The 27,097-nt window shown below is 35.9% G+C and overlaps 1 protein-coding gene across 1 annotated transcript; it reads left to right on the top strand.

Moving 5' to 3' along the window:
- The first annotated feature begins 1,519 nt into the window (after window positions 1–1,519).
- LOC145634185 (galacturonokinase-like) lies at window positions 1,520–23,612 on the top strand. The gene is made up of 14 exons (XM_081685601.1): window positions 1,520–1,728; window positions 2,141–2,254; window positions 2,541–2,612; window positions 3,656–3,699; window positions 3,891–4,044; window positions 18,952–19,017; window positions 19,665–19,744; window positions 20,753–20,852; window positions 21,760–21,926; window positions 22,251–22,291; window positions 22,388–22,416; window positions 22,656–22,725; window positions 22,839–22,928; window positions 23,151–23,612. The coding sequence occupies exons 1-14, from the start codon at window positions 1,696–1,698 to the stop codon at window positions 23,402–23,404; spliced, it is 1,314 nt and encodes a 437-aa protein (XP_081541727.1). The 5' UTR covers window positions 1,520–1,695; the 3' UTR covers window positions 23,405–23,612.
- The last annotated feature ends 3,485 nt before the right edge of the window (window positions 23,613–27,097 follow it).

Genomic DNA, 27,097 nt, shown 5'->3' with positions numbered 1-27,097 from the left:
CCTAAGATCTCATAGAACCGGAAGAGAAACTCAAACCACTTGAGCTATCTCTCACTCTCGATAATAAACTATTATGAAAGTGGCTATGACATGCACTTAGAAGAAATATCTGCCCTTTATTGTTCATTATCTTTCATATTGTTCCTTATCTTTCATATTGTTCTAACAGGTGGCAAGTAAAAAGGGATTTAGGGTATAGACAAGGGGAAAGAAATAGGAGAGAAGGCAAGGGGATACATCGAGGTTGGAGAGAAGAAAGAAAATGTGGTGATGAGAGTATCTGAGTATGCAATGGGGTTAAGGAGAAGAAAAAAATTGTGTGTTAGGGGAACTAATGTGGAAGAGTACGTTGGGTTTTTATGATATAGGAATTGATGAGGTATTGTGATTGATTAGAGCGAAAAAGCAAATGGGGCTAAGGGCCTGTTCACATTTATTGAGCTGAGCTGAACTGAACTGAATTGAACTGATTGGAGCTGAACTGAACAGAGCTGAAATGAATATTTTATGAGAGAGGGAAATTAAGAGTTGAACTGATAAGAGCCGAACTGATTGGAGCTAAACTGAACGCGAACCGAACTGAAATTAAGTAAATGTGAACAGGCCCTAAGCGGATAGTTTTAATGATTAAACATGTCCAAAACTCATATTAATGGTGGTTACCAAGTCTGAAAACAACAAATTAGAAAACTCTTTAAGAGACAAACAAAAGTAATTATAGGGCAAACAAAAAGGTTGGAAGGCATATGTTTGATGATTAAAGGTATGGTTTTATTGTAACGAAATACTTCATATTTAGCGAAGGTAATATATTTGACAAATTTAACCCTCATTTCACCATTCTAGCTAATATCTCTCTAAATATCATTAATATGCTTCTAAGATATTAATTTTTTTTTAAAAAAATAGGATTAAGATTAAGGACCTGTTCGCTTTACCTTAAAAAAATAATATTAAGTATAAATAATTTTAGTTCAGCAAAATTAATTTCAATTCAGCAAAAATAATTTCAGTTCAGTGAAAAACAGTAAACTTAGAGAAGAAATATAATAGAAAATTAGTATATATATATATATATATTTTTTTTTTGACAAAGTAAAAATAATTTCACTTCAGTAAAAAGGATAATTTAAGTTCAGCAAAATAATTTCAGTTCAATAAAATTAATTTCAGTTCAGCAAAAATAAGGTAAAGTAAACGGGACTAAGGCCCTGTTCTCTTCACCTTAAAAAAATAATATTAAGTAAAAATAATTTCAGTTAAGTAAAAATAAGTTCAGTTCAGCAAAATTCAGTTTTATTAAAGAAGAATTATAATAGAAAATCAGTAAAAATAATTCCAGTTCAGTAAAATTAATTTAAGTTCAGTAAAAATAATTTAAGTTCAGCAAAAATAATTTCAATTCATTAAAAATAATTTCAGTTCATCAAAATTAAGGTGAAGAGAATGAGCCTAAGGAGCGATAATATGAAAACAAATAATCCCTTCGATAATCCATTTTATTTCTCCCCTCAAAAAAAAAAAAAAAAAAAAAAAAGCCCCCCAAAATTAGTAGTTGGATCACAGATTACTGAAAAATTGACCTCTGAACTGATTTCCCAGCTTCACCAAACTGATATACACTCTCCCATATCATCAAAATTGGGTTTTTTTTGTTCTTTTCAGTTATAATTTTATTCCTTTTGCATTCTGAAAATGGTTGGATATTCATGGCCTTCCGAAGCAGAGGTAAGAATCCCATGTTTTATTATTTCCAAAATTGTGTCTTTTTTTATTAATGTTAGAACTGGGTTGTTATTTTCTTGATAATTTTACATACAATTTCATTCATTAACCTTTTATTTGATAATTATGTATGCTCATTTTCCAAGCTATAACGATCTGATTTCAAGTGGGTTTTAAGTGTTCACTTTGATAATTTAGTCTTTGTTTTAATTTTTCATAATGCAATTACTGAGATTAACATTTTGGGAATTGGGTTTTTGTTTTTACATTTATTTTCATGTCATTTAATGATCAATGTAGCTGAAGAATATGATGATAGATTATATAATATATATATATTTTTATTTTTTATTTTTGTGTGTATGTATACTATCATTGTAAATCTGTAAATTAAGCTTAAAAGTTTTTATTGTAGTTGAATGAGTTAAAGAAGGAAGTAGCTGAGATGGCTAAAAGAACTACTGAGGAAGTTAGGGTGGTTGTCTCTCCATACAGGATTTGTCCTTTGGGAGCACACATTGATCATCAGGTAATAAATTCGGTTTCGTTTTGTTAGTAATGATGGCTAACATGCTTCTATCTAATCACATTACACTATTGTATATTACTATAGTTGAGTGTATGATGTTGGAAGAACTCATTGATCTAATTACTAATTTCTTGTTGCTTTGATACAACTACAACAACAAAGCCTTAGTCCCAAAATGATTTGGGGTTGTTTCTTGTTGCTTTGATATGACTGACTATTAGTTAGTGGTTGCTGCTATTTTGATGTAATGATTTTAGTGCTTCTGTTGCTGATCTATTGTTATTAGGGTGGAGCTGTTTCGGCTATGACGATAAACAAGGGAGTTGTTCTTGCATTTGTTCCTTCTGGTAACCCTGAGGTATATTGCTCGTTTCTTTAATTTTGAGTGAGGGAATTTTGGAGTGTCTTGCATTTTCACAAATTTAAGCTTCTATAGTGTTTGACTGGGTTGGGGGAGAAGGGGGGGCAGAGGGGAGAGGAAGAGTAGATCCGAGAGATCTCAATTGATCTGATTAGAACTTACCGAGATTGTAAAACGTGCTGATAGGATAGAGAAAAGAGCTGAAGAAATGCAGTTGGGTAGTTTGCAATTTTGTATCATGAATGATTAAAAGGGCTCAGAACAGTGGAACTTTTGGTGGACTCGAGTAACAGTTGGAATCTAAAGAGGATTTATGTATCTATGGTCCCCACTACTCCAGTGTAAGTCTGAGGGAGAATGGTAAATGCCCTATCATGGCAGCATCATAAATGGTCCTAGTCCTAGAGTATTTGAGTTTTTACAATGTTAAGCAGAGGTTTAGAATAATTTTTGTTTGCCTTGCACTTTTCTCCTCTAGTGTGTTATATGGGGAGGCTAAAATGTTGTACTTTTGAGGATTCATAGTAAAAATGCGCTGGATCTGGCGTGCATCTAGTGTGCCCTATAAGTACCAGAATTATTCTCACCCTTGACTTCTGTTGCTTACTTCATTCAACAGTGTATTCGACTTTGGACCTCAAAGACGTTAAGTACCTGTCAACCTTTGGTCTTGTGGTTTATTTTATGCTCTAGGTTCTGCTGTTGCACGAGAATTTTGCTTGTTTCCCCTGTAATTATGTATTCCTCTGCTCTCTTTATAACACCCATGTGATTGTTATTTCTTAAAGAATGCTTAGAGGTTAATGGTATTAGTTATAGGCTTATAGCAAGAAGCTGCATCTTTCCCATAAACTTAAATGCTTATATAGTTATTAGATGGGTGACCTCCAAAGAATTTTTCCCGGGTGTGCATGAATGAAGATGTTAAGAAGACTCGTATTGGTTTGTGAGCTAGTCTTCAATACTACATTTGATATCTAGTAGTATAGACATAGGCAATGTTGCTCTCTGTCTCATCGATGAGGATACATTTCATGCAGATGGTGTTGCATTCTGCACAGTTTGGAGGAGAAGTAAAGTTCAGGTAAGAACCCCAGAAAGCGTACATATGCCATTCCCTTGTATTTTATCATCTGCATGGTTATTTTCCATTCCCCTTGCTTCTATCATATAATATTAATTCTCAGAAACCTTATCTTCTTTCTTTGCTTCCCATTAATTCCCATAACTTGTCTTGTAATCTTGAGTATTCACCAAGACCTAATTTTCTTGCAGAGTTGATGAAAGTCACCATCCTAAAAAGGCTGCAAAGGCAAATGAAAGTACCAATTCCAATGGTTCAACAAAATTGGAAGAAGAGTGTTGTTGGGGAAGATACGCAAAAGGGGCTGTTTATGCATTAAATAGGAAAGGGAATGTTCTCAGTCAGGTTAGAGATGCTTCTTTAATGCTTTGCATGGAGCTTAGGTCTCATGTGTTTTAGGTCTTTGATTTGACTTATCATGTGCTCCTTTAGATTTTCATTGTCTTATTTTTGTTTTGAAGTTAAGATTTCCTTTTTTTTTGTCCCTTATTTATGTTTTTTCAACTCCTCATTTAGTTATATTAATTTCTTTTAACCTTCGTTCCTGGCTTTGCCCTTTTTCATAACTTTATTCATTAACCGTTTTCCACTATGAGTTAATATAGATATATACTTGGAGAATATGTTAATGTGGTCATGGTGACTATCTTCGTCACTATGCTGGTATAATGCCAAAGATTTGCTTCTGATTGATTAGCTTTGGACATATACTTAGCTTTCTTCATGGTAAAGTTTTTGAGTTATGTATAGACCATTCAAAACCACTCAATTATATTGGACCGGGAGGGGGGGGGGGGGGGGGGCTAGAGGTGTGGCATATGATGTACTTTGTGAGTATGTGGATTATAATTCAGTTAAACCTCATGCTTGAACTTCGGACCAAACTTAAAAGTTCATGTTCATAGCTTAGTTCCAGTCAAAGGTCACATTTCCCTGTTCTGGAATTATCAACCAACGCTGGTCCCAGCAGTGTATGAAATATGACACCCGAGGGGCCTTAAGGCACTGAGGCTCAAGGTTCAGAAGTTGATTGCCTATGAATGCTTGGCATGAGAGATGTGCCTATTGAAATTAATGTCTTCATAATGTTAATCAATAATGCAATTCACAAGTACCAGCATTCTTTTTTACGGAGTACTTTTTAAGAAATAATCTGCTAACATGATGCTGTACTATGAAAAATATAACAGTCTCTACATATATTTTTTTTAAAGTGCTTTGTTGCACCAATGTGTGTCCCTTTGCCTCTTGTCCCGGGCCTTGGCTTTAGAATGTCTAATGGTCTCAATTAGAGCTGTCAAAAGTTAACCCGACCCGAATTACCGACTCAAACCCGATTATTAACCGACCCATCTGAACCCGAAAAAATGGTGACCCAAACCCGACCTGAAACCAACCCTAGACCCGAGTTGACCCGAGTATGTGAGGCCCGAACCCGAACATGAACTGACCTGGAGATGACCCGACCCGAATATAACCCATAAATTATTGACCTGAACCGAACCCGACTTGAACCGAAATTGACCCAAACCCGTTTTAACCCGTCAAAACCCGAATTTAACCCGACTTGTTACTAACCTGACCTGAATTCAACCCGACCTAAATTTAACCCAACCTGTTACAAACCCGACCCGAAATCAACCCGACTTGTTATTGACCTGACCCAAATTCAACCCGACTTGTTATTGACCCGACCCGAATTTTACCATACCTATTACTAACCCGACCTAAAAATTCAACCAGATCTGTTACTAACCTGATTCAAAATAAACACGACTTGTTATTGACCCGACCTAAATTCAACCCAAATTGTTCCTGACCCAATTTCAAATCACCTTAAATGCAATTTTGACCACCTTATTATTGTTGATCAAAGCATTTTGTCTAGGGAGACCAAGTCGGTCCAAGCCAGCAAAAGAAAGGAGCATCATTCTCAAATTTAAGAGTTAAATTTAGTATATATTTGTTGTATGGTCAAAGGAGATAATTATCTTCCTAAATTATAAACTATAGTTCCCTAGTATATTGCCATATATATTATAGTCAAAGAAAATAATTAGCTTGATAAAAATGATAATTATCAATTTATAGTTTGTTGAACCCGAATATAACCTGAATTGGAAATGACCCGACCTGATTGTAACCTGCAAATTATTGACTTGAACATAACCCGACTTGACTCCGAGAATGACCCGACTTGGAAATGACCCAACCTGATTATAACCCGCAAATTATTGACTTGAACCGAACCCGACTTGAACCCGAGAATTACCAGACTTGAAAATGACCCGACATGATTGTAACCCGCAAATTATTGACTTGAACCGAACCCGACTCAAACCCGAGAATGACTCGTTTTGATTCTAACCCGCAAATTATTGACTTGAACCAAACCTGACTCGAACCCGAGAATGACCCGACCTGATTCTAACCCGCAAATTATTGACTTGAACCAAACCCGACTCGAACTCGAGAATTACCCTAATCCGTTTTAACCCGTGAAAACCCGAAAAAAACCCGACCTATTATTTACCCGACCCGAATGTAACCCGACCTGTTATTAACCCGACTCAAACCTGATAAGAAGTATGACCCGACGTGACCTGACTCAAGCATGACCCAACCCAAACCCGACCCGCATAGGTTATGGAATTAATCCGAATTTACCCGACCGCATAGGTTATGAAATAAATTCGAATTTACCCGTCCCGAGTAGACTCGACCCACTCTTACAGACCTAAACTCGACCCGTTTACCTGAATTGACAAATCTACCCTAAATCACCAAAATTTCTCAAAAAGCGTGGATATTAGCCTTCAATTTTTGGAATTTTTTGACTTTTTTTCACCCTGAAATAAAAATTGCCGAAATGTTTACCATAATCCCTAATACCCTCCGAGAGTTCAATTGGTTGGGTGGAACCATCCAATTTTCCTTTAAACGACCAATTTACCTGTTTATAACTTGCATCGATTCCATTAATTCAAGCCTACCACGAACATTTATGACAACATATAATGATCATATATGGTTCAAAACGGCAATATATGACCCCGAGATGTATCTCCTAAAATCTCAAACCTTTTTGACACCGGGCCCCGAAAGCACTAAAATTTCTCAAAAAAGTGTGGATATTAGCCTTCAATTTTGGAATTTTTTGACTTTTTTTCGTCCGGAAAAAAAAATTGCCAAAATGTTTACCATGGTCTCCAATACCCTCTGGGAGTCCTATCGGGTGGGTGGAACCATCCAATTTGCCTTTAAACGACCAATTTACCGACTTACAACTTGCACCGATTTCATTATTTCAAGCCTACCACGAACATTTATGACAACATATGATGATCATATATGGTTCCAAACGGTATTATATGACTCCGAGATGTATCCCCTAAAATCTCGAACCTTTTCGACACCGGGCCCCGAAACCTCCAAAATTTCTCAAAAAGCGTGGATATTAGCCTTTAATTTTGGAATTTCTTTACTTTTTTTCGCTCCGAATTAAAAATTGCCGAAATGTTTACCATGGTCACTAATACGCTCCAGGTTTGCAATTGGGTGGGTGGTACCATCCAAGTTGCTTTTAAACGACCAATTTACCGATTTACAACTTGCACCGATTTTATTAACTCAAGCCTACCACGAACATTTATAACAACATATAATGATCATATATGGTTCCAAACGGCATTATATGACCCCGAGATGTATCCCCTTAAATCTCAAGCCTTTTCGACACCGGGCCCCGAAACCTCAAAAATTTCTCAAAAAGCATGGATATTAGCCTTCAATTTCGGAATTTTTTGACTTTTTTTCGCACGGAAATAAAAATTGACGAAATGTTTACCATGGTCCCTAATACCCTCTGGAAGTCCAATTGCGTGGGTGGAACCATTTAATTTGCCTTTAAACGGCAAATTTACCGATTTACAACTTGCACCGATTTCATTAATTCAAGCCTACCACGAACATCTATGACAACATATGATGATCATATATGGTTCCAAATGGCATTATATGACCCCGAGATGTATCCCCTAAAATCTAAAGCCTTTTTGACATCGGGCCCTGAATCCTCCAAATTTCTCAAAAAGCGTGGATAGTAGCCTTAAATTTTTTATTTTTTTTTACTTTTTTTCGCTTGAAATTAAAAATTGCCGAAATGTTTACCATGGTCACTAATACGCTCCGGGAGATCAATTGGGTGGGTTGAACCATCCAATTTTCCCTTAAACGGCCAATTTACCGATTTACAACTTGCACCGATTTCATTAACTCAAGCCTACCACGAACATTTATGACAATATATAATGATCATATATGGTTTCAAACGGCATTATATGACCCCGAGATGTTTCTCCTAAAATATCAAGCCTTTTCGACACGGGCTCGAAAGCACCAAAATTTCTCAAAAAGCGTGGATATTAGCCTTCAATTTTTGGAATTTTTTGACTTTTTTTCGTCCGGAAATTAAAATTGCCAAAATGTTTACCATGGTCCCTAATACCCTCCGAGACTCCGATTGGGTGGGTGGAACCATCCAATTTGCCTTTAAACGGGGAATTTACCGATTTACAACTTGCATCGATTTCATTAATTCAAGCCTTATATGAACATTTATGATAACATATAATGATCATTTTGGTTCCAAACGGCATTATATGACTGTGAGATGTATCACCTAAAATCTCAAAGCTTTTCGACACTGGGCCCCGAAACCTCCAAAATTTCTCAAAAAGCGTGTATATTAGCCTTCAATTTTGGAATTTTTTGACTTTTTTCGCACGGAAATAAAAATTGCCGAAATGTTTACCATGGTCCCTTATACCCTCTGGGAGATTGTCCAATTGGGTGGGTGGAACCATTTAATTTGCCTTTAAACGGCCAATTTACTGATTTACAACTTGCACCGATTTAATTAATTCAATCCTACCAAGAACATTATGACAACATTTGATGATCATATATGGTTCCAAACAGCATTATATGACTCCGAGATGTATCTCCTTAAATCTCAAACCTTTTCGACACCGGGCCCCGAAACCTCCAAAATTTCTCAAAAAGCGTGGATAATTAGCCTTTAATTTTTGATTTTTTTTACTTTTTTTCGCTCGAAATTAAAAATTGCCGAAATGTTTACCATGGTCATTAATACGCTCCGGGAGTGCAATTAGGTGGGTGGAACCATCCAATTTGCCTTTAAACGGCCAATTTACCGATTTACAACTTGTACCGATTTCATTAACTCAAGCCACCACGAACATTTATGACAACATATAATGATCATATATGGTTCCAAATGGCATTATATGACCCCGAGATGTATCTCCTAAAATCTCAAGTGTAACACCCCCGATTTACTAACTGAAAATAAATAAGAATTAAAGGAAAAATAAACAACCTTTAAATAAAACTGCAGAAGCATACACCTAAATCGGAGGTATTATCGCCACACTCAACAACCTGTCAAGTGTTATGGCTTAAAAATCCCAATAATTACAACCCAATAAACTAAGTGAGCTATTTATACAACTTTACAAACTTTTTATAACAAACTAATCGAAACACTTGAGCTCCTTTAGCTACGATCACTTGATCAACCTGCTTAAACAATTTGACTGCTGACCATTAAAGACATGGCCGCAAATACAAGTAACAGAAAAAAATAACACACACGTCAGTAATCATCACATATCAAAATACAGAGTAAAATAGGATAATCAACATTATTAGCTCAATTAAATAATGTAGTTCAAAACTACATAACACATTGTACTATGAAAATAACCTTTATCGATTCAACATCGAATAGTAATACGAACCTTTACTCAATATATCCCATAAGTGTGCCATGCTCGTTGTTCTATACCTAGCCTTGGACATGGGTAATTCGAATAACAAACCAACAAGTGTAAAAACTTGAATACTCTCAATAACCAGAAAAACACCTTGAACCAGACCACATACGGGTCAATTCCCACTATAGGGGACCGTAGAAAAATAAATAATAAAGATTGTACCTCATTCTTAACTCATGATTATCATCCTCTTACCAACATGCCAAGGACTAAGGCATATAACGCCGAGCCTCAAACCAAGAACAAAATAATAATTCTTAACCTTTTGATCTCATACATCGATCAAATAATAATTCACAATTTAATAATAATAACTCCACAATGGCACAAGTTCCCAAATAATATAACAATTCGATTCAAAAACATCTCAACTCTTAGGGAAAATAATACTAGCACCCAAAAATAATTAACTCACAACCTCAAAATAATACTCTGCATTAACAACCCTAAAACCTCGATAAAACAATACTCCCTATAACAACAATATGAAAAAAAAAACCTAGAAATAATTGTACAATTAATTATATACAACAAGAATAATATGATATTCAAATCAAATCAAATCATACAATATCATACTAATTAATCATATATACAAAGAGTACAAATAATAAATCATATCACACATAATAAAATGAAATATAATACAAACATCTCCAAAATTTTGTGTGATTACCTCTGGACAAAATAGCACAAGGTCGGGTGACATTAATGTATGACTCTCGTATGCTTTGAGTTTTACAAACCTAGCTAATATAGTAGATAGGCTTCTCTATTGATCACATCATAAAACATTATTAGATATGATCATGAGAATGAATTTATTTTTTTTAATGAAGAAAATATCAGATCTTGTTTGGTTTCACACATTGGCAAAAGAAAAAAATGACGGCATTCTATTTTTTTTTTTATAAAATAATAATGTAGGGTTGAAGGATATAAATACTATCAAATAAGATAAGAAAATAAAATTTTAAGTATACAACTCTAATTTTATAATTTGAAAAATCATAAAATATACGGGTATTACATGAAGCCTTTTCGACACCGGGCTCGAAAGCACCAAAATTTCTCAAAAAGCGTGGATATTAGCCTTCAATTTTTGGAATTTTCCGACTTTTTTTCGTCCGGAAATAAAAATTTCCAAAATGCTTACCATGGTCCCTAATACCCTCCGAGACTCCAATTGGGTGGGTGGAACCATCCAATCAATCAATCAATCAATCAAAGCCTTAATCCCAAAAGTGGGGTCGGCTAACATGAACCAAATTTGATTATTCCGTGTAGTCATCAACATAAATCTTTCTCCTCCATCCCTTAGGAGAATTGGGTGGGTGGAACCATCCAATTTGTCTTTAAACGGGGAATTTACCGATTTACAACTTGCACCGATTTCATTAATTCAAGCCTACCACGAACATCTATGACAACATATGATGATCATATATGGTTCCAAACGGCATTATATGACCCCGAGATGTATCCCCTAAAATCTTAAGCCTTTTCGACACCGGGTCCGAAACCTAAAAAATTTCTCAAATATTAGCCTTCAATTTTGGAATTTTTTGACTTTTTTTTCGCACGGAAATAAAAATTGCCGAAATGTTTACCATTGTTTTTAATACCCTCTGGGAGTCCAATTGGGTGGGTAGAACCATTTAATTTGCCTTTAAACGGCGAATTTACCGATTTACAACTTGCACCGATTTCATTAACTCAAGCCTACCACGAACATTTATGACAACGTATGATGATCATATATAGTTCCAAATGGCATTATATGACCCCGAGATGTATCCCTTAAAATCTCAATGTTTTTCGACACCGGGCCCCGAAACATTCAAAATTTCTCAAAGAGCGTGGATATTAGCCTTTAATTTTGGGATTTTTTGACTTTTTTTTCGCCCGAAAATAAAAAATGCCAAAATGTTTACCATGGTCCCTAATACCCTGTGGGAGTCCAATTGGGTGGGTGGAACCATCCAATTTGCCTTTAAACGGGGAATTTACCGATTTACAATTTGCACCGATTTAATTAATTCAAGCCTACCACGAACATTTATGACAACATATAATGATCATATATGGTTTCAAACGGCATTATATGACCCCGAGATGTATCTTCTAAAATCCCAAGCCTTTTCGACACCGGGCCCCGAAAGCACCAAAATTTCTCAAAAAGCATGGATATGCTTCAATTTCGGATTTTTTTACTTTTTTCCCACGGAAATAAAAGTTGCCGAAACGTTTACCATGGTCCCTAATACCCTCTGGGAGTCAAATTGGGTGGGTGGAACCATTTAATTTGCCTTTAATCGGCCAATTTATTGATTTACAACTTGCACTGATTTCATTAATTCAAGCCTACCACGAACATTTATGACAACATATGATGATCATATATGGTTCCAAACGGCATTATATGACTCCGAGATGTATCTTCTAAAATTTCAAGCCTTTTCGACACCGGGCCTCAAAACCTCCAAAATTTCTCAAAAATCGTGGATATTAGCCTTTAATTTTGGAATTTTTTGACTTTTTTCGCTCACAATTAAAAATTGTCGAAATGTTTACCATGGTCACTAATACGCTGCAGGAGTCTAATTGGGTGGGTGGAACCATCCAATTTTCCTTTAAATGGCCAATTTACCGATTTACAACTTGCACCGATTTCATTAAATCAAGCCTACCTCGAACATTTATGACAACATATAATGATCATATATTCATTAAATCAAGCCTACCACGAACATTTATGACAACATATAATGATCATATATGGTTCCAAAAGGCATTATATGACTCCGAGATGTATTTATAAAATCTCAAGGTTTTTTGACACCGTACCCAACTTCAAAAATTTCTCAAAAAGCGTGGATATAAGCGCCCGGAAATTAAATATGCCAAATTTTTTACCATGGTCCCTAATATCCTCCGGGAGTCCAATTGGGTGGGTGTATCCATCCAATTTGCCTTTAAACGACCAATTTAACGGTTTACAACTTGCACCGATTTCATTAAATCAAGCCTACCACGAACATTTATGACAACATATAATGATCATAAATGGTTCGAAATGGCATTATATGACCCTGAGTTGTATCCCCTAAAACTTCAAGGCTTTTCGACACAGGGCCTCGAAACCTCGAAAATTTCTCAAAAAGCATGGATCTTAGCCTTCAATTTTGGAATTTTTTGTCTTTTTTTTCGCTCAAGAATAAAAATTGCCGAAATGTTTATCATGGTCCCTAATACTCTCTGGGAGTCCAATTGGGTGGGTGGAACCATCCAATTTGCTTTTAAATGGCCAATTTAGCGGTTTACAACTTGCACAACACCAATTTCATTAACTCAAGCCTACCGCTAACATCTATGACAAAATATAATGATTATATATGTTTGTAAACGGCATTATATGACCCCGGATGTATTCACTAAATTCTGGAGACTTTGCGACATCGGCCCCCGAAACCTCTAAAATTTCTCAAAAAGCCTTCAATTTTGGAAATTTTTGACTTTTTTCGCTAGTAAATAAAAATTGTCGAAATATTTACCATGATATCTAATATCCTTCGGTAGTCCAATTGGGTTGGTGGAACCATCCAATTTGCCGTAAAACGGCCAATTTAATTATCGATTTACAACTTGCACGGATTTTATTAACTCAAGCCTAGTATGAACATTTATGACAACATATAATGATCATATATTGTTCTAAAAGGCATTATATGACCCCGAGATGTATTACCTAAAATTTCAAGACTTTTTGATACCGGGCTCTGAAACCTCTAAAATTTCTCAAAAAGCGTGGATATTAGTCTTCAATTATTGAAATTTTTGACTTTTTTTCACCCGGAAATAAAAATTGGCGAAATGTTTACTATGGTCCCTAATACCCTCCGGGAGTCTAATTGGGTTGGTTGAACCATCCAATTTACCTTAAAACGGCCAATTTAATTACCGGTTTACAACTTGCACGGATTTCTTTAACTCAAGCTTTCTACGAACATTTATGAAAACATATAATGATCATATATGGTTCCAAACGGCATTATATGACCCCGGGATGTATCCCCTAAAATGTTTATTCTTTTCTACACCGGGCCCTGAACACTCCGAAATTTCACAAAAAGCGTGGATATTAGCCTTCAATTTTGAAAATTTTTGATTTTTTTTCACTGGGAAACAAAAATTGCCGAAATGTTTACCATGGTCCTTAATACCTACCGCGAGTCCAATTGGGTGGGTGGAACCATCCAATTTGCCTTTAAACGACCAATTTACTAGTTTACAACTTGCACTGATTTCATTAATACAAGCCTTCCATGAACATTTGTGACAACAAATAATGATCATGTATGGTTTCAAACGGTATTATATAACCCCGAGATGTATCCCATAGAATTTCAAGACTTTTCGACACCGGGCCCCGAAACTTCCAAAATTTCTTAAAAAGCGTGGATATTAGCCTTTACGGGAAAATCAGCAGAATTGGTAGAAGTAATGAAAAGACGACGCGTGAACATCATGTGCCTCCAAGAGACAAGATGGACAGGAGAAGGAGCTCGAGGCTTGGTTTTGGGGTATAAGGTATGGTATGTTGGGCAAGAAACGAGCCACAGAACAAGGAATGGTGGAGCTAGGAACGGAGTTGGTGTGGTTCTCGATGAGAGGTTGGCAAAAGAGGTGATCGAGGTCTATCGGAAGAACGATAGGTTGATAAGGCTGAAGTTGCTATGTGGCAAGGAGATTGTGAATGTTATCAGTGCTTATGCTCCCCAAGTGGGTTTAGATGCAGAAGAGAAACGACAATTTTGGGAGGACCTAGACGAGGTGGTGCAGGGTGTCCACCACTCAGAGAAGTTATATATTGGAGGGGATCTAAATGGGCACGTTGGGGCGAGCCGAGATGGCTATGAGAGTGTCCATGGAGGCTTTGGGTATGGGCAGAGGGACGCCGGTGGTGAAGCTATTATGGATTTTGCCCAATCATATGATTTAATTTTGGCTAATACTTGGTTTAAGAAGAGGGATTCACACTTGATAACTTTTCGGAATGGAGCAAATGCAACTCAAATAGACTTCCTGCTCACAAGGAGCATAGATAGACAAAGTTGCATAAACTGTAAGGTTATCCCAGGGGAGAGTGTGGTCACCCAACACCGGCTATTGGTAATGACTATTCGTCTGAAAGAGAAGGCGAAGAAAAAAGTTAGACAAGAAGAACCAAGGATAAGATGGTGGACCCTAAGGGATGCAAAAGCTAAGGTTTTTACAGAAAAGGTAATTGAAGAAGCGGATTGGGATGGAGAGGTGGATCCGGACATGACCTGGTTACGAATGAAGAACTGTTTCCTAAGAGTGGCCAAAGAGGTCTTAGGGGAAGTAAGGGGAAGAACTTCGGTACAGAGAGATACTTCGTGGTGGAATGAAGAGGTGAAAGCAGTAATTAAGCAAAAGAGGGAATGCTATCAAGCCTTAGGAAAATGTAGGAGTGATGAAACCTTTGCAGCGTATAAGGAGGCTAAGAGTAAGGCAAAGGCAGCTGTTCGCCAAGCAAAAGAAAAGGCATATCAGGAGGTTTATGAAAAGCTTGATTCCAAGGAGGGAGAAAGGATCATTTATAAGATGGCAAAGAGAAGACAAGAGGCAAGGAAGGATATTGGCATGGTGAAGTGTGTCAAAGATAAGAACCAAATGGTCCTAGTGCAAGAGGAGGGCATCAAGGACAGGTGGAAGGGGTACTTCGATGAATTATTTAATGGAAGTAATGGAGTTGTGATAGGAGATACCTCTATGAGTGATGAAGAAATCAACATGGAGTATGTGCGAAGGATTAGGAGAGTAGAGGTGGAGATTGCACTGAGGAAGATGAAACCTAAGAAGGCGGTTGGCCCTGATGGGGTACCGATAGAGGTGTGGAGGTGTTTGGGTAAGATTGGTATTGATTGGTTAACAAACCTTTTCAACAAGATATGGACGGCTACAAGGATCCCACAAGATTGGAGGAAGAGCACCTTGGTCCCGGTTTATAAAAACAAAGGAGACGCTCAAGATTGTTCTAACTATCGAGGAATTAAGCTTATGAGCCATACTATGAAGTTGTGGGAAAGGGTGATTGAACAAAGGTTGAGGGCATGCACAAGCATTTCAGATAACCAATTTGGTTTTATGCCTGGGAGATCTACTATGGAGGCAATCCATTTGATAAGACAAATGATGGAGTTTTATAGGGTAAAGAAGAAAGATCTTCATATGGTCTTTATTGATTTAGAGAAGGCATATGACAAGGTGCCAAGAGAGATACTTTGGTGGGCAATGTTGAAGAAAGGTATCCCACGAAGGTATGTAGACCTAGTTAAGGATATGTATCGGGATGTGTCAACAAATGTGAGGACATGCGGAGGGTTGACAAAAGATTTCCCTATTACAATCGGATTGCATCAAGGGTCTGCATTAAGCCCTTTTCTTTTTGCAACGGTTCTAGACGAATTAACTAGACCAATTCAAGATGAGGTTCCATGGTGTATGCTGTTCGCAGATGATATCGTTTTGGTGGATGAGACTAAGGATGGGGTTAATGTCAAGTTGGAGCAATGGAGGCAAAGGTTGGAATCTAGAGGGTTTAAGCTAAGTCGGAGTAAGACTGAATATTTGGTATGTCGTTTTGGCACTCAGAGGGGGACAAGCAATGAAGTGGTGAGTTTGGATGGAAAGGATTTGACCATGAGTGAATGTTTTAAGTACCTAGGGTCGATCATCCAGAAGAATGGTGACATTGATCAAGACGTGACCCACAGGATTAAGTCAGGGTGGCTTAAATGGAGAGCGGCCACGGGAGTGCTATGCGACCGCAGCATTCCCTTAAAGTTGAAGGGAAAATTCTACCGGACTGCCATAAGACCAGTGTTGCTCTATGGTACAGAATGTTGGGCTTCTAAGAAAGAGCATATTAAAAAGATGGAGGTTACGGAAATGCGCATGTTAAGGTGGATGTGTGGAAACACTTTAAGAGATAGAATCAGAAATGAGGTTATTCGCAAGAAAGTAGGTGTGGCGGGCATTGTAGATAAATTAAGGGAAAATCGTCTGCGTTGGTTTGGACATGTAAGACGGAGACCCGAGGGTGCACCGGTGCGAAGAGTGGAAGAGTGGGACCATGGAGGGATTAAACGAGGAAGAAGGAGACCAAAGATGACTTGGTTGGAAGGAGTGAGGAAGGATATGAAGTGCATGGATTTACGTGAGGATGAAGTTTTGGATCGTAAGGGATGGAGGAGAAAGATTTATGTTGATGACTACACGGAATAATCAAATTTGGTTCATGTTAGCCGACCCCACTTTTGGGATTAAGGCTTTGATTGATTGATTGATTGATTGTTGACTTTTATTCGCCCGGAAATAAAAACTGCCGAAATGTTTACCATGGTCCGTAATACCCTTCGGGAGTCCAATTGGGTGTGTGGAACCATTTAATTTGCTTTTAAACGGCTAATTTACCGGTTTACAACTTGCACCGATTTACCGGTTTACAACGACCAATTTCATTAACTTGCACCGAACCTGACTTAGCTTGAACCGAAATTGATCCAAACCCGTTTTAACCTGTCAAAACCCAAAATTAACCCAACTTGTTACTATCCTAACCTGAATTCAACCCGACCCATTCCTAACCCGACCCGAATTCAACTCAACCTGTTACAAACCTGACCCGAAATCAACCCGACTTGTTATTGACCTGACCCAAATTCAACCTGACTTGTTATTGACCCGAGCCAGATTTTACCATACCTATTACTTACCCAACCCAAAAATTTAACCCAATCTGTTACTAACCCGACTCGAAATTAACACGACTTGTTATTGACCCGACCTAAATTCAACCTAAATTGTTCCTGAACCTGATTTCAAATCACCTTAAATGCAAATTAGACCACCTTATTATTGTTGATCAAAGCATTTTGTCTAGGGAGACCAAGTCGGTCCACGCCAGCAAAAGAAAGGAGCATCATCCTCAAATTTAAGAGTTAAATTTAGTATATATTTGTCGTATGGTCAAAGGAGATAATTATCTTCCTAAATTATAAACTATAGTTCCCTAGTATATTGCCATATATATTATAGTCAAAGGAAATAATTAGCTTGATAAAAATGATAATTATCAATTTATAGTTAGTTGAACCCGAATATAACCTGACTTGAAAATGACCCGACCTGATTATAATCCGCAAATTATTGACTTGAACCGAACCCGACTCAAACCCGAGAATGACCCGACCTGATTCTAACCTGCAAATTATTGATTTGAACCGAACCCGACTCTAACCTGAGAATTACCCTAACCCATTTTAACCCGAATTAAACCTGATCTTGTTCACCTGACCCGAATGTAACCCGACATGTTTATTAACCCGACCTAAACCCGACCCAAACCCGATAAGAAGTATGACCCGACTCAAGCATGACTCAACCTAAACCCGACCCGCATAGGTTATGGAATTAATCTGAATTGACCTGACCCGACCCACTCTTTCCCAACCCAAACCCAACCCGTTTACCCGAATTGACAGCTCCAGTCTCAATGTGCCTCATGCTTTTTAAACTCCTGCCTGAGGGTGTTCTTTCTTGATTGCTGACTTTATACCTTTAAGTGAATTGGTCTTTCAGACCACTTGATATCCATAATCATCTTAAATTTTGACCATCTCTCTAATTTTAGCAAGTGTATGCTCTAATTTTATCGCCATTTTTGGACGTGTGGACGTGTTCTGTATGCTGCTATCTTCATTAAGCCATTTCCTTTAATTTACTTCTCTCATATAATAAGTCTTCTTTCTTGGTTTGGGTCTTGAGGTGCTTCCCGTCATGACTCATGAGGTGTAATATGAGGATCCGGGATTTCCAAAGGATATGCACTATATAAGGTTGTTTATACCAGAAACCAGCCAAAGGAAAAACCATGCATTTTATGACCAACTTTTTTTTAACTATATGCAAGAAAGTGATAAATCCAACAAGTTCTGTTTTTCAATATATTTGACTCTTTTCCCTCTGGAGTTGGAGCATCAACTCCTGGTACTATGTAGACTATGAATATCTATACGCTGTACTATCAAGAGATAGGAAGGAGAGGCTATGTTCTCCGTTGATTCACTTTAATCTATTATGTGTCTGAATTCTGAATTCCATTTTTTGCATCTTGTTGTTCTATGTGACTTTTGGGGTATTACACAATCAAATTATTTTATATACATTTCTTCCCACTTTGGTCATGCACATACACATAACACATCCATGCTTCAAGGCCTCAACATACATCCATATATGTCAATCAACAATACTTTCAAGAAACCAATTCTTATTGACTAGTGCAGGTTGTTTGTGTATGTTTCAGGGTATTATTGGGTTGATCAGCGGTTCTTCGGGCCTTGACAGCTCTGGCCTCAGCTCTTCTGCTGCGGTAAGTTTAAAGCTTACTGAGTTCTATGTGCTAAACTAATTGACAAAATGGTTGATTATGGAACTTTTACTCTATAATCAATAACTAGTTTTCCAGTTGCTGGTAGTATCCCTAGAGATGTAGGAGGATTAATTTATTCAACCTATTGTTCGTAAACTTGTGCAAATATCTGATTCAATCATAGTAACTCATATTATGTTATTCCTTGGCATTTCAGTTAATTCTCTCCCATGTCCATGGGTATAATATCATTTGACTTGTCGCTTTGACAATTGTGCCAAAAAAAGTTGTTTGGATGATGATATTTGGCTGTAGACAGATAGTTAAAAACTCGAAAATTAAGACCTTTTGAGCAAGCATCTTTTTGGTTATTGTAGGAGTTATTGGCATCAGTTAGTGTTCCCTAAAAATTATCTTGTGGCAAGGAAATTGATACAATGCTGTTGTAATGACAGTGTTGAAGGATTCTTTTGACTCACGCGTACTCAGACATGCATATGCAGACACTTATCTAGCTGTAAAATGTCATTTCTTTGATCTGCAAAGCAGTAACTGATTAGTGATACTTGTTTTAATGATTTAATCTTTTTGAATGAGATCTTTTGAGTTGTTTACTACATTGATTGATTACAACTTGCTGAATTCAGGTTGGAGTTGCTTACTTGTTGGCTCTGGAAAATGCAAATAATATATCAGTATCTCCAACAGAAAACATTGAGTACGATCGGTAAGCTCACATACTAAAAATGCTTCTGTAATCAGGATCATGATTATTGATTTTTATTGTCTCCAAGTGTCGATGTTGACACTGACTAATACGGAGTAATTTTTTTGTATAAGTTGCAAATTCGATTATAGTATTAAAAATTATGAGAAAATAACTTTTTACCAGATTTAGTCACAAATATGAAAGTTAGGTTAATGTTCAGATAATGTAAGTCAGACAAAAAAATATTTAGAAAATGCAAAGAAAATTAGTTCATACAAAAAAAAAAAAAAAAAAAAAAAAAAAAAAAAAAAAAAAAAAGCTCAGATAAAATAAAATAAGTTCATACATATAAAATAATTTCAGACAAAATCAGATTAACCAAACAGAGCCTAAGTCATTATGGGAGAGGTGCTATCTTTCTGTCACCTCTATATAGGAGGATGTGTGTGTGTGTGTGTGCGCGCGCGCGCGCTGTGTTGTTAAAAATTAAGAAACTTTTTTTCTTCCGTATGAAATTCTGATCATACTCATGTGATACCTTGGCATGTCACTGACTCTTTTATATGAGTTTAACACAGTTGCATGAGGACTCAAATCTATTTTGACCCACTCTTCGGCTGTTACATGCTTAGGATTGGAAGTTTCTTGTGTTGGAAAATTCTAAATTCTAATTTTGGTAGCGGCTAGTGATATTCTTTTTTACTGGGTAGCAGTAAGCTAAGAAGAGCTTCTCAGAATAGATTCGGAGCAAGTGTAGCTTGTAGGTCCTACAGGACAATATGTATAATTTTGAAACTCTGTTCCTGCATTCCTTTGCTAATACAGGAGAGCAAAATGAGCTTCATGAATTATTTTACAAACAAAAGTTTCTCTATATATAGTGGATGTTATAAGCTTTTTTTGAGTAGGGGGTAAGGTGGTGGAAGTGGATCTGGAGTGGCTTTTCTTGATTCATAAAAAAATATTGTGGATTGTTGTGCATTTTGTCCTAATCAAACTTTGAACATCAAATTCCTTCACTTGTAGGCTGATTGAAAATGAATATCTAGGCTTGAACAATGGCATATTGGATCAATCTGCAATATTACTTTCAAGACAGGGTTGTCTAACCTTCATGGACTGCAAGGTACTTTCATATTATTCAGTACTCTCATCATTTGCTTGCTCTCTAATGTTAGAACATATAAGCTGCAGTGCATTTGCATGCTTGGAGCCTATGTTACTCAGACTTTGATTCTTGTGTCAGTCAATGTCGAATGATTCATCCATCATATGAACAAGTTCCAAAATGAGATGTTCTTTACTATTATATCCATGCCATGGGGTTGAGCATCCATCTAGGCTTTCTAAGATCTTGAAACACTGAGTTTGAGCAACAAGCTTAAGCCCTGGTTTTTCCTTTTGACAACTTTGCTCTTTTCTCTGGTGTGATTTTAGCATATAGCCACCAATTTAAAAATATTTTACATGTAATTTTCATATTCTCTTGTATCCTTGGTCTGCAGTAATATATGAATACCTTTTTTTTTTTCCTTTCAAATTCTCAATTATGTTGTTAGTCAAGTTGCCAAAGAAACAATGTTGTGAGGTATGCAAATACTCATTCAAGGGAATTTCAATAGAAATACAAGTGTGTGACATGATTGATAACGGGTGATGTGTTGGTAAAACTCCAAAATAACAGAGATTTGTGCTGTATACTACAAAGAAAATGCCCAAAAAAATAAAATAAAATATATATATATATATATATATATATATATATATATATATATATATATATATATATATATATATATATATATAGAGAGAGAGAGAGAGAGAGAGAGAGAGAGCTGTAGCCCATGATTAGAACATAATTGTTACCTGGAGAAGAAAGAAAACAATGATTTTGGATAAATTGTTGCAACTAGACTATCATGCTCTCCTTGTGTCACCGAAATCTGAAAGATTCTTATCCTTCTTTGGATTGTAATCAATGCATTAATCTTTCTCATAAACTGTTTTCCTGGGTTCAATACTCATATTTACAGACCAAAGATTACAAGCTTGTAAACTTGAAAGAGAATGACATAGATGGAGTGCAGAAATCATACAAGATATTGTTGGCATGTTCTGGCTTGAAGCATGCTTTGACTAGTGGTGTTGGGTATAATCGCCGAGTTGCTGAATGTCAAGAGGCAGCAAGAGTTCTCCTAGAGTGAGGATTTATTCTTCTATGATGTCATTCTTCTTTGTTTTCCTTCATGGTTTTGCATTTCACTACCTTTTCATTATTATTTGTGTACTTAAAAGAGAACATCCTTTTGTGCTTTTTATTAGCTATTGGGGAAGATTTTGTTAATTAATCGACCCATGTATTTCATTAGATAGGTAAAATACTTGCTGGCTATCTTTAAAATAAGAGAATGGATGAGTTTATAATGTCATTGGATGCTTACGCTGCCCATACAAAGCTTACTGTCAGTTATGCCTGTATATACATCAAATACATTAGTAACCCTCATTTGTTTGACCATTGCAGTGCTGCTGGGAAGCATGAAGTAGAGGCTGTTCTATCCAATGGTCAGGATCTGCTCATATGGCTGATTTAAAGTATTTTATTACATGTGTTGTTGACCTTATCAGTAATTCTAATGCTTGGTTCTCTTGCTCGAGCAGTTGAACAGGAAGATTATGAAGCTCACAAGGTAGTCAGTCTTATCTACCAATCTACTACGATACTGTTTATATAGTCCTGGTAAAATATAATGTACTTATACACTAACTTTTCATATCGCTGCAACATTTACTGAGTTAAGGTGTTTGACATTCTGGATTACAGTCATTACACTAATATTTCTAGCGCATAAATTTACAACATAAGAATTTCAAATCTTTTGTGAATTACAGAAAATATTTAATACTATCTTTTTCTTATTGATTATAGGACAAGCTAGAACCTCTTCTTGCTCGTAGAGCAGAGCATTATTTCTCAGAGAACATGCGTGTGAAGAAAGGTAATCCTCCACTCGCAACTTGCTTTATGTCATATCAGCTGTTTCATTCCTTTCCAGTTTTGTTCCATGCATTGTATTATATTTTAGCATGTGTTTACCCTGATTTGATTCAGGAATTGAAGCATGGGCTTCAGGTAGGATGGATGATTTTGGAAAATTAATTACCGCCTCTGGTCGAAGTTCAATACAGAATTATGAATGTGGTATGCATCATATCATTATTTCCCCTCTCTTTCAAGGTCATTGATGATAATTTCTAAGCTGTTGTCCTGCCCATAATAACAATTGCTGTGTTTTACTTTACAATCCAAATATAACTTTCTTAAGATTTATACATATGAATTATTGTGTTTATTCTGTCATAAATCATAATGCATTGAAGTAAATTCTGACTCACTCTCGTCATGATTCTCCCATAATCTCAGGGTGTCAACCTCTGATAGACCTTTATGAAGTCCTCTTGAGAGCTCCTGGTGTATATGGAGCCAGGTTCAGTGGTGCTGGTTTCCGAGGATGCTGCATTGCATTAGTCAATGCAGATCTCGCATCAGAAGCTGCTTCATTCGTGAAAAGGGAATACAGCAAGCTTCAACCCGAACTGGTCAGTAAGATCGACCAAGAAGCTGCAGTATTGATTTGTGAATCGACGGATGGTGCTCGTATAATTGCTGCCCCTTAACTTGATCATACTACATTCTTTACAGTCTTGTTGACTCAATCTGCTTAATTCATTTATTAGTTTATTGTATCTATTCATATGTAGTTGCATGATATCAGTTTTTAGAAAACGAAGCACAATCTTCTTCCCTTTCCTTGGGAAATACCTTATAGTACTATGATTGATAAAATACTCTCTATTTCTTTTTATCTATTACATTTTTTTTTAATAAATTTTTAGAGAGCCACAAAGGGCGGGGGTGAGAATCGATCTCAGTCTCTTAAAATCAGGAGAGAAGCTCTAACTACTTGAGCTATCCCTCACTCTCACTCTCATTTTTTTTTTAGAAAAAAAAAAATAGTGCATTTCTACAATCACTTAATAAAAGATTAATTAACTACTGTAGAAACATAACAAATTACCACACTGGTGTGTATGACTTGCTTATAAAATGGACATTTATCATCACTTCTTTTTTTTTTTTTTCCTCAATGTCATTTTTCCTTGTCAATAAACCATTGGACAAGTAATTTTGAAGGAATAACTGAATTAGTCTATCAATTCCTTAAAAAAAAAAAAAAATCTACTATTAATTCTACTTCAATATTATTATATACCTTGAAAAGAAATATTCATTTCATATATGAACGTCTGGAAAGATTTGCTACTAGGTCTATATATTTCTACATCTTGTGAACATTTGTTTGGATGCTTTTTTTCAAAATCGATCTGTTTTAATTTTTTAAGAAAAATAAATACATAAGTACTTTTTTTTTCCTGCTACACAATTCCTTTATCATAAATCTAAAGGGAAAAATTGACTATTTTCACAATTTGAATCTTGATAATCAACTTAATCATACTCTTTTTCTTTTAATAATATTGGATTTAAAAAAAAAAAAAACAATTCTAAAGTTGTCAAACAAATACATTGTAACCTACAACAACCACATACATTTAATACGGAGTAGATCATTGGCTAAATCACCAATATTCGGCAATTAATTTGACAAATACTTCATTAATCTATTTTTCTTCAATTATTAGATAAAAAAATCGATCCTTAAGTCATTAGTCAAATGCGGAGTACATCATAACAAACAAATCAAACAACCACGAACAACTAAGGGTTCGTTTGGCATCGCTGTGGTTTTCTGTTTTTTGGTTTTTTGTTTTTTAAAAGTGTATTATATATGTCACATAATGACTCAAAAAATATATGGACTTATTAAAATCATGATAATTTTGAAAACTGACAACAGAAAAGTGGAAACACCTTTTTCTTGTTTCCTGTTTTTGGTTTTTGGTTTTCAAAAAAACAGAAAACTGAAAACCAAAAATGATGCCAAACAAGCCCTAAGAGACTCATTCTTATGAAAAAAACAACCCACTAAAATATGTGAATTGCTAAATATGGTCATAAATTTTTCAAACACTAACATAATTATTACAAAAATTCGCCCTACCCCTCCTTTTTTTTTCCCTAAATATTAATCCACCTAAAAAATGAAATTGTACTTGCATGTCCGGAGAATCTTCAACTTAGGCTTAAAATCAAAGCATATAATAAAATTTATGATTGCTCAATCAATCCACAAATTATATTTGAAAAAATATATCAACCTATCCACGTTAAATTATCCCATACTAAATTTTATAAAAATGAAAATAATTGAAGTATAAATTAATAAATAATTGCTTGACTTCAAATCCCATGTTCCTATCCACCTCTATACACGAATTGAACACGGTATGTGAATGTGCATATGCCCTGCCTTGAACTAATTTAGCCACTTTTTTTTCTTTTACATTTTTTTTGTCCTTTTGGTTGTTTAATTCGGCTAATAATTAACAAATTAATTAGAAAAAAAATCATTGGCTAATTCCCCAAAAATTAGGGCAACATATATATACATTTAAAAATCTTTAGGTATCATTTGAGCAATAAAATAATCATTAACCATAAAATTCTAGAAGAGATGGAGTAAGGAATTATTGATTAAATGATTGAAACTAGAAATTCAACTAAAATTTCAATCTATCTAATATAATCAAATTGTTGAGAAGAACCCAAATTCGACCTTCACGAATTACGTTTGACTGGGTGTAGGGGGTTCACTTGATTAGAGTAATTTCCATTGATCAATATTTAGGTAACTATAAGATATGTATAGATATCAAAGATAATCTTATACAAAATATATCCTAGACCTAGGATGAGAATATTCTATGGATTCTATCACACCCCCGTAGTCGGAGCGGGAGAAAATCGGATGCTCAGACTAGATCTGAATCACGCATCGAGCGGTAAGGATAGTATGGTAACCCATGATCAAAAGAGAAGTAGTAGACATATGCCGGTGATGACGATTAGAAGCAACAACCACGACCTACGTAGAGTAGAGATAAGCACTACTAGGCCGGAGGAGAAGGAGAAGAGCCGCACACAGACTTGGGCTAAGTTGCAGATCCAGAGAAGAAGCTAAGGGATCAAACCATCATCGGGAAGAAGACACTACACTACTACGGGAAATCACAGTTGAAGAAAAAACAAATAAGATAGCATAAATCCCACACCACTTAACCACTAGTAAGTGTTTCCCTCTAAAAAAAAATTGACCTACACAACAAGATAAATTCCACCAAATTAAAACAAGCTAAGTAGCGGTTGGACTTAGAGAATAACAAATTCCACCGCATGTACTTGTGATAATTAAAATTAACAATAAATTGAAAAGGTAAAAAATATAAGTGTTGTTAGTGCCAAAAATCCAACACTCCCTTTAAGTTATTGTAGTGTAGTTGAACAAGGCTCCTGCCAAGTAGAAGGGGTCAGGAGCAAGACTACAATGTAACTAAGGTGGTGGAGGCCAACAACGACATTGAGAAAAAAAAAAGACAAACAAAAGGGTGGTTCGTCTCGTGGGTCTGGCTCATCCAAGACTATTATCAGTCATCGGATACGCTATGCAAGATTGCATTTCACTCACAGATTAGGCTAAAGAAGGAAGACTATGAGTGAGCTAGGTGGCGTATTAGGTGGAGAACCAAGAGGTAGAGGTGGTGCACAAAGCTCCTATGTGTGGTGGGAATTAGTTGGAGCACAAGAGGGGTTGCTGATGATAGGGGTTGCTGATGATGGTCAACCATCGTACTCCATAATTAAAACGCGGAAGCAAAAAAAAAGTGTGTTTTATGTAATTGTTTGTGAATCCCGCTGGTGGGTTTAATTTTCTAACCCACCGGAAGGGAAGAGAAAATTTTAGATATAAACAATCCCAAGATCTAACCTAAGCTGTGATACCATGTCAGATAATATAAACTCCTTGATTAGAGTGATTTCCATTGATCAATATTTATAGGGTTACAATGAGTAACCTAATCATATTAGGTAGCTATAAGATATGTATAGATATCAAAGATAATCTTATACAAAATATATCCTAAACCTAGGATGAGAATATTCTATGGATATTCTCTATCAATTTGTTATTTAATGAAAAAGATAGACTTATTATTGAATCTTGTAGTATTTGTCTCGATTTATACTTTTAATTTATCAACTTCTTATTATAAGCTATGCATCACGAAAATTAAATACATCAATGGTTAAATTTGTGTGTTGAAAAGCGTAAAATTCAACATGTTGGAATATTAATTAGGAGAATGGATAGACCGATAGAGTATAATTCTTATATACAAATCTAGGATAGG

This window comes from Chenopodium album, chromosome 6 (genome assembly GCF_948465745.1).
Source record: "Chenopodium album chromosome 6, dcCheAlbu1.1, whole genome shotgun sequence".
Taxonomy (NCBI): Eukaryota; Viridiplantae; Streptophyta; class Magnoliopsida; order Caryophyllales; family Amaranthaceae; genus Chenopodium; species Chenopodium album.
This window is presented reverse-complemented; position numbering and strand designations above follow the sequence as displayed.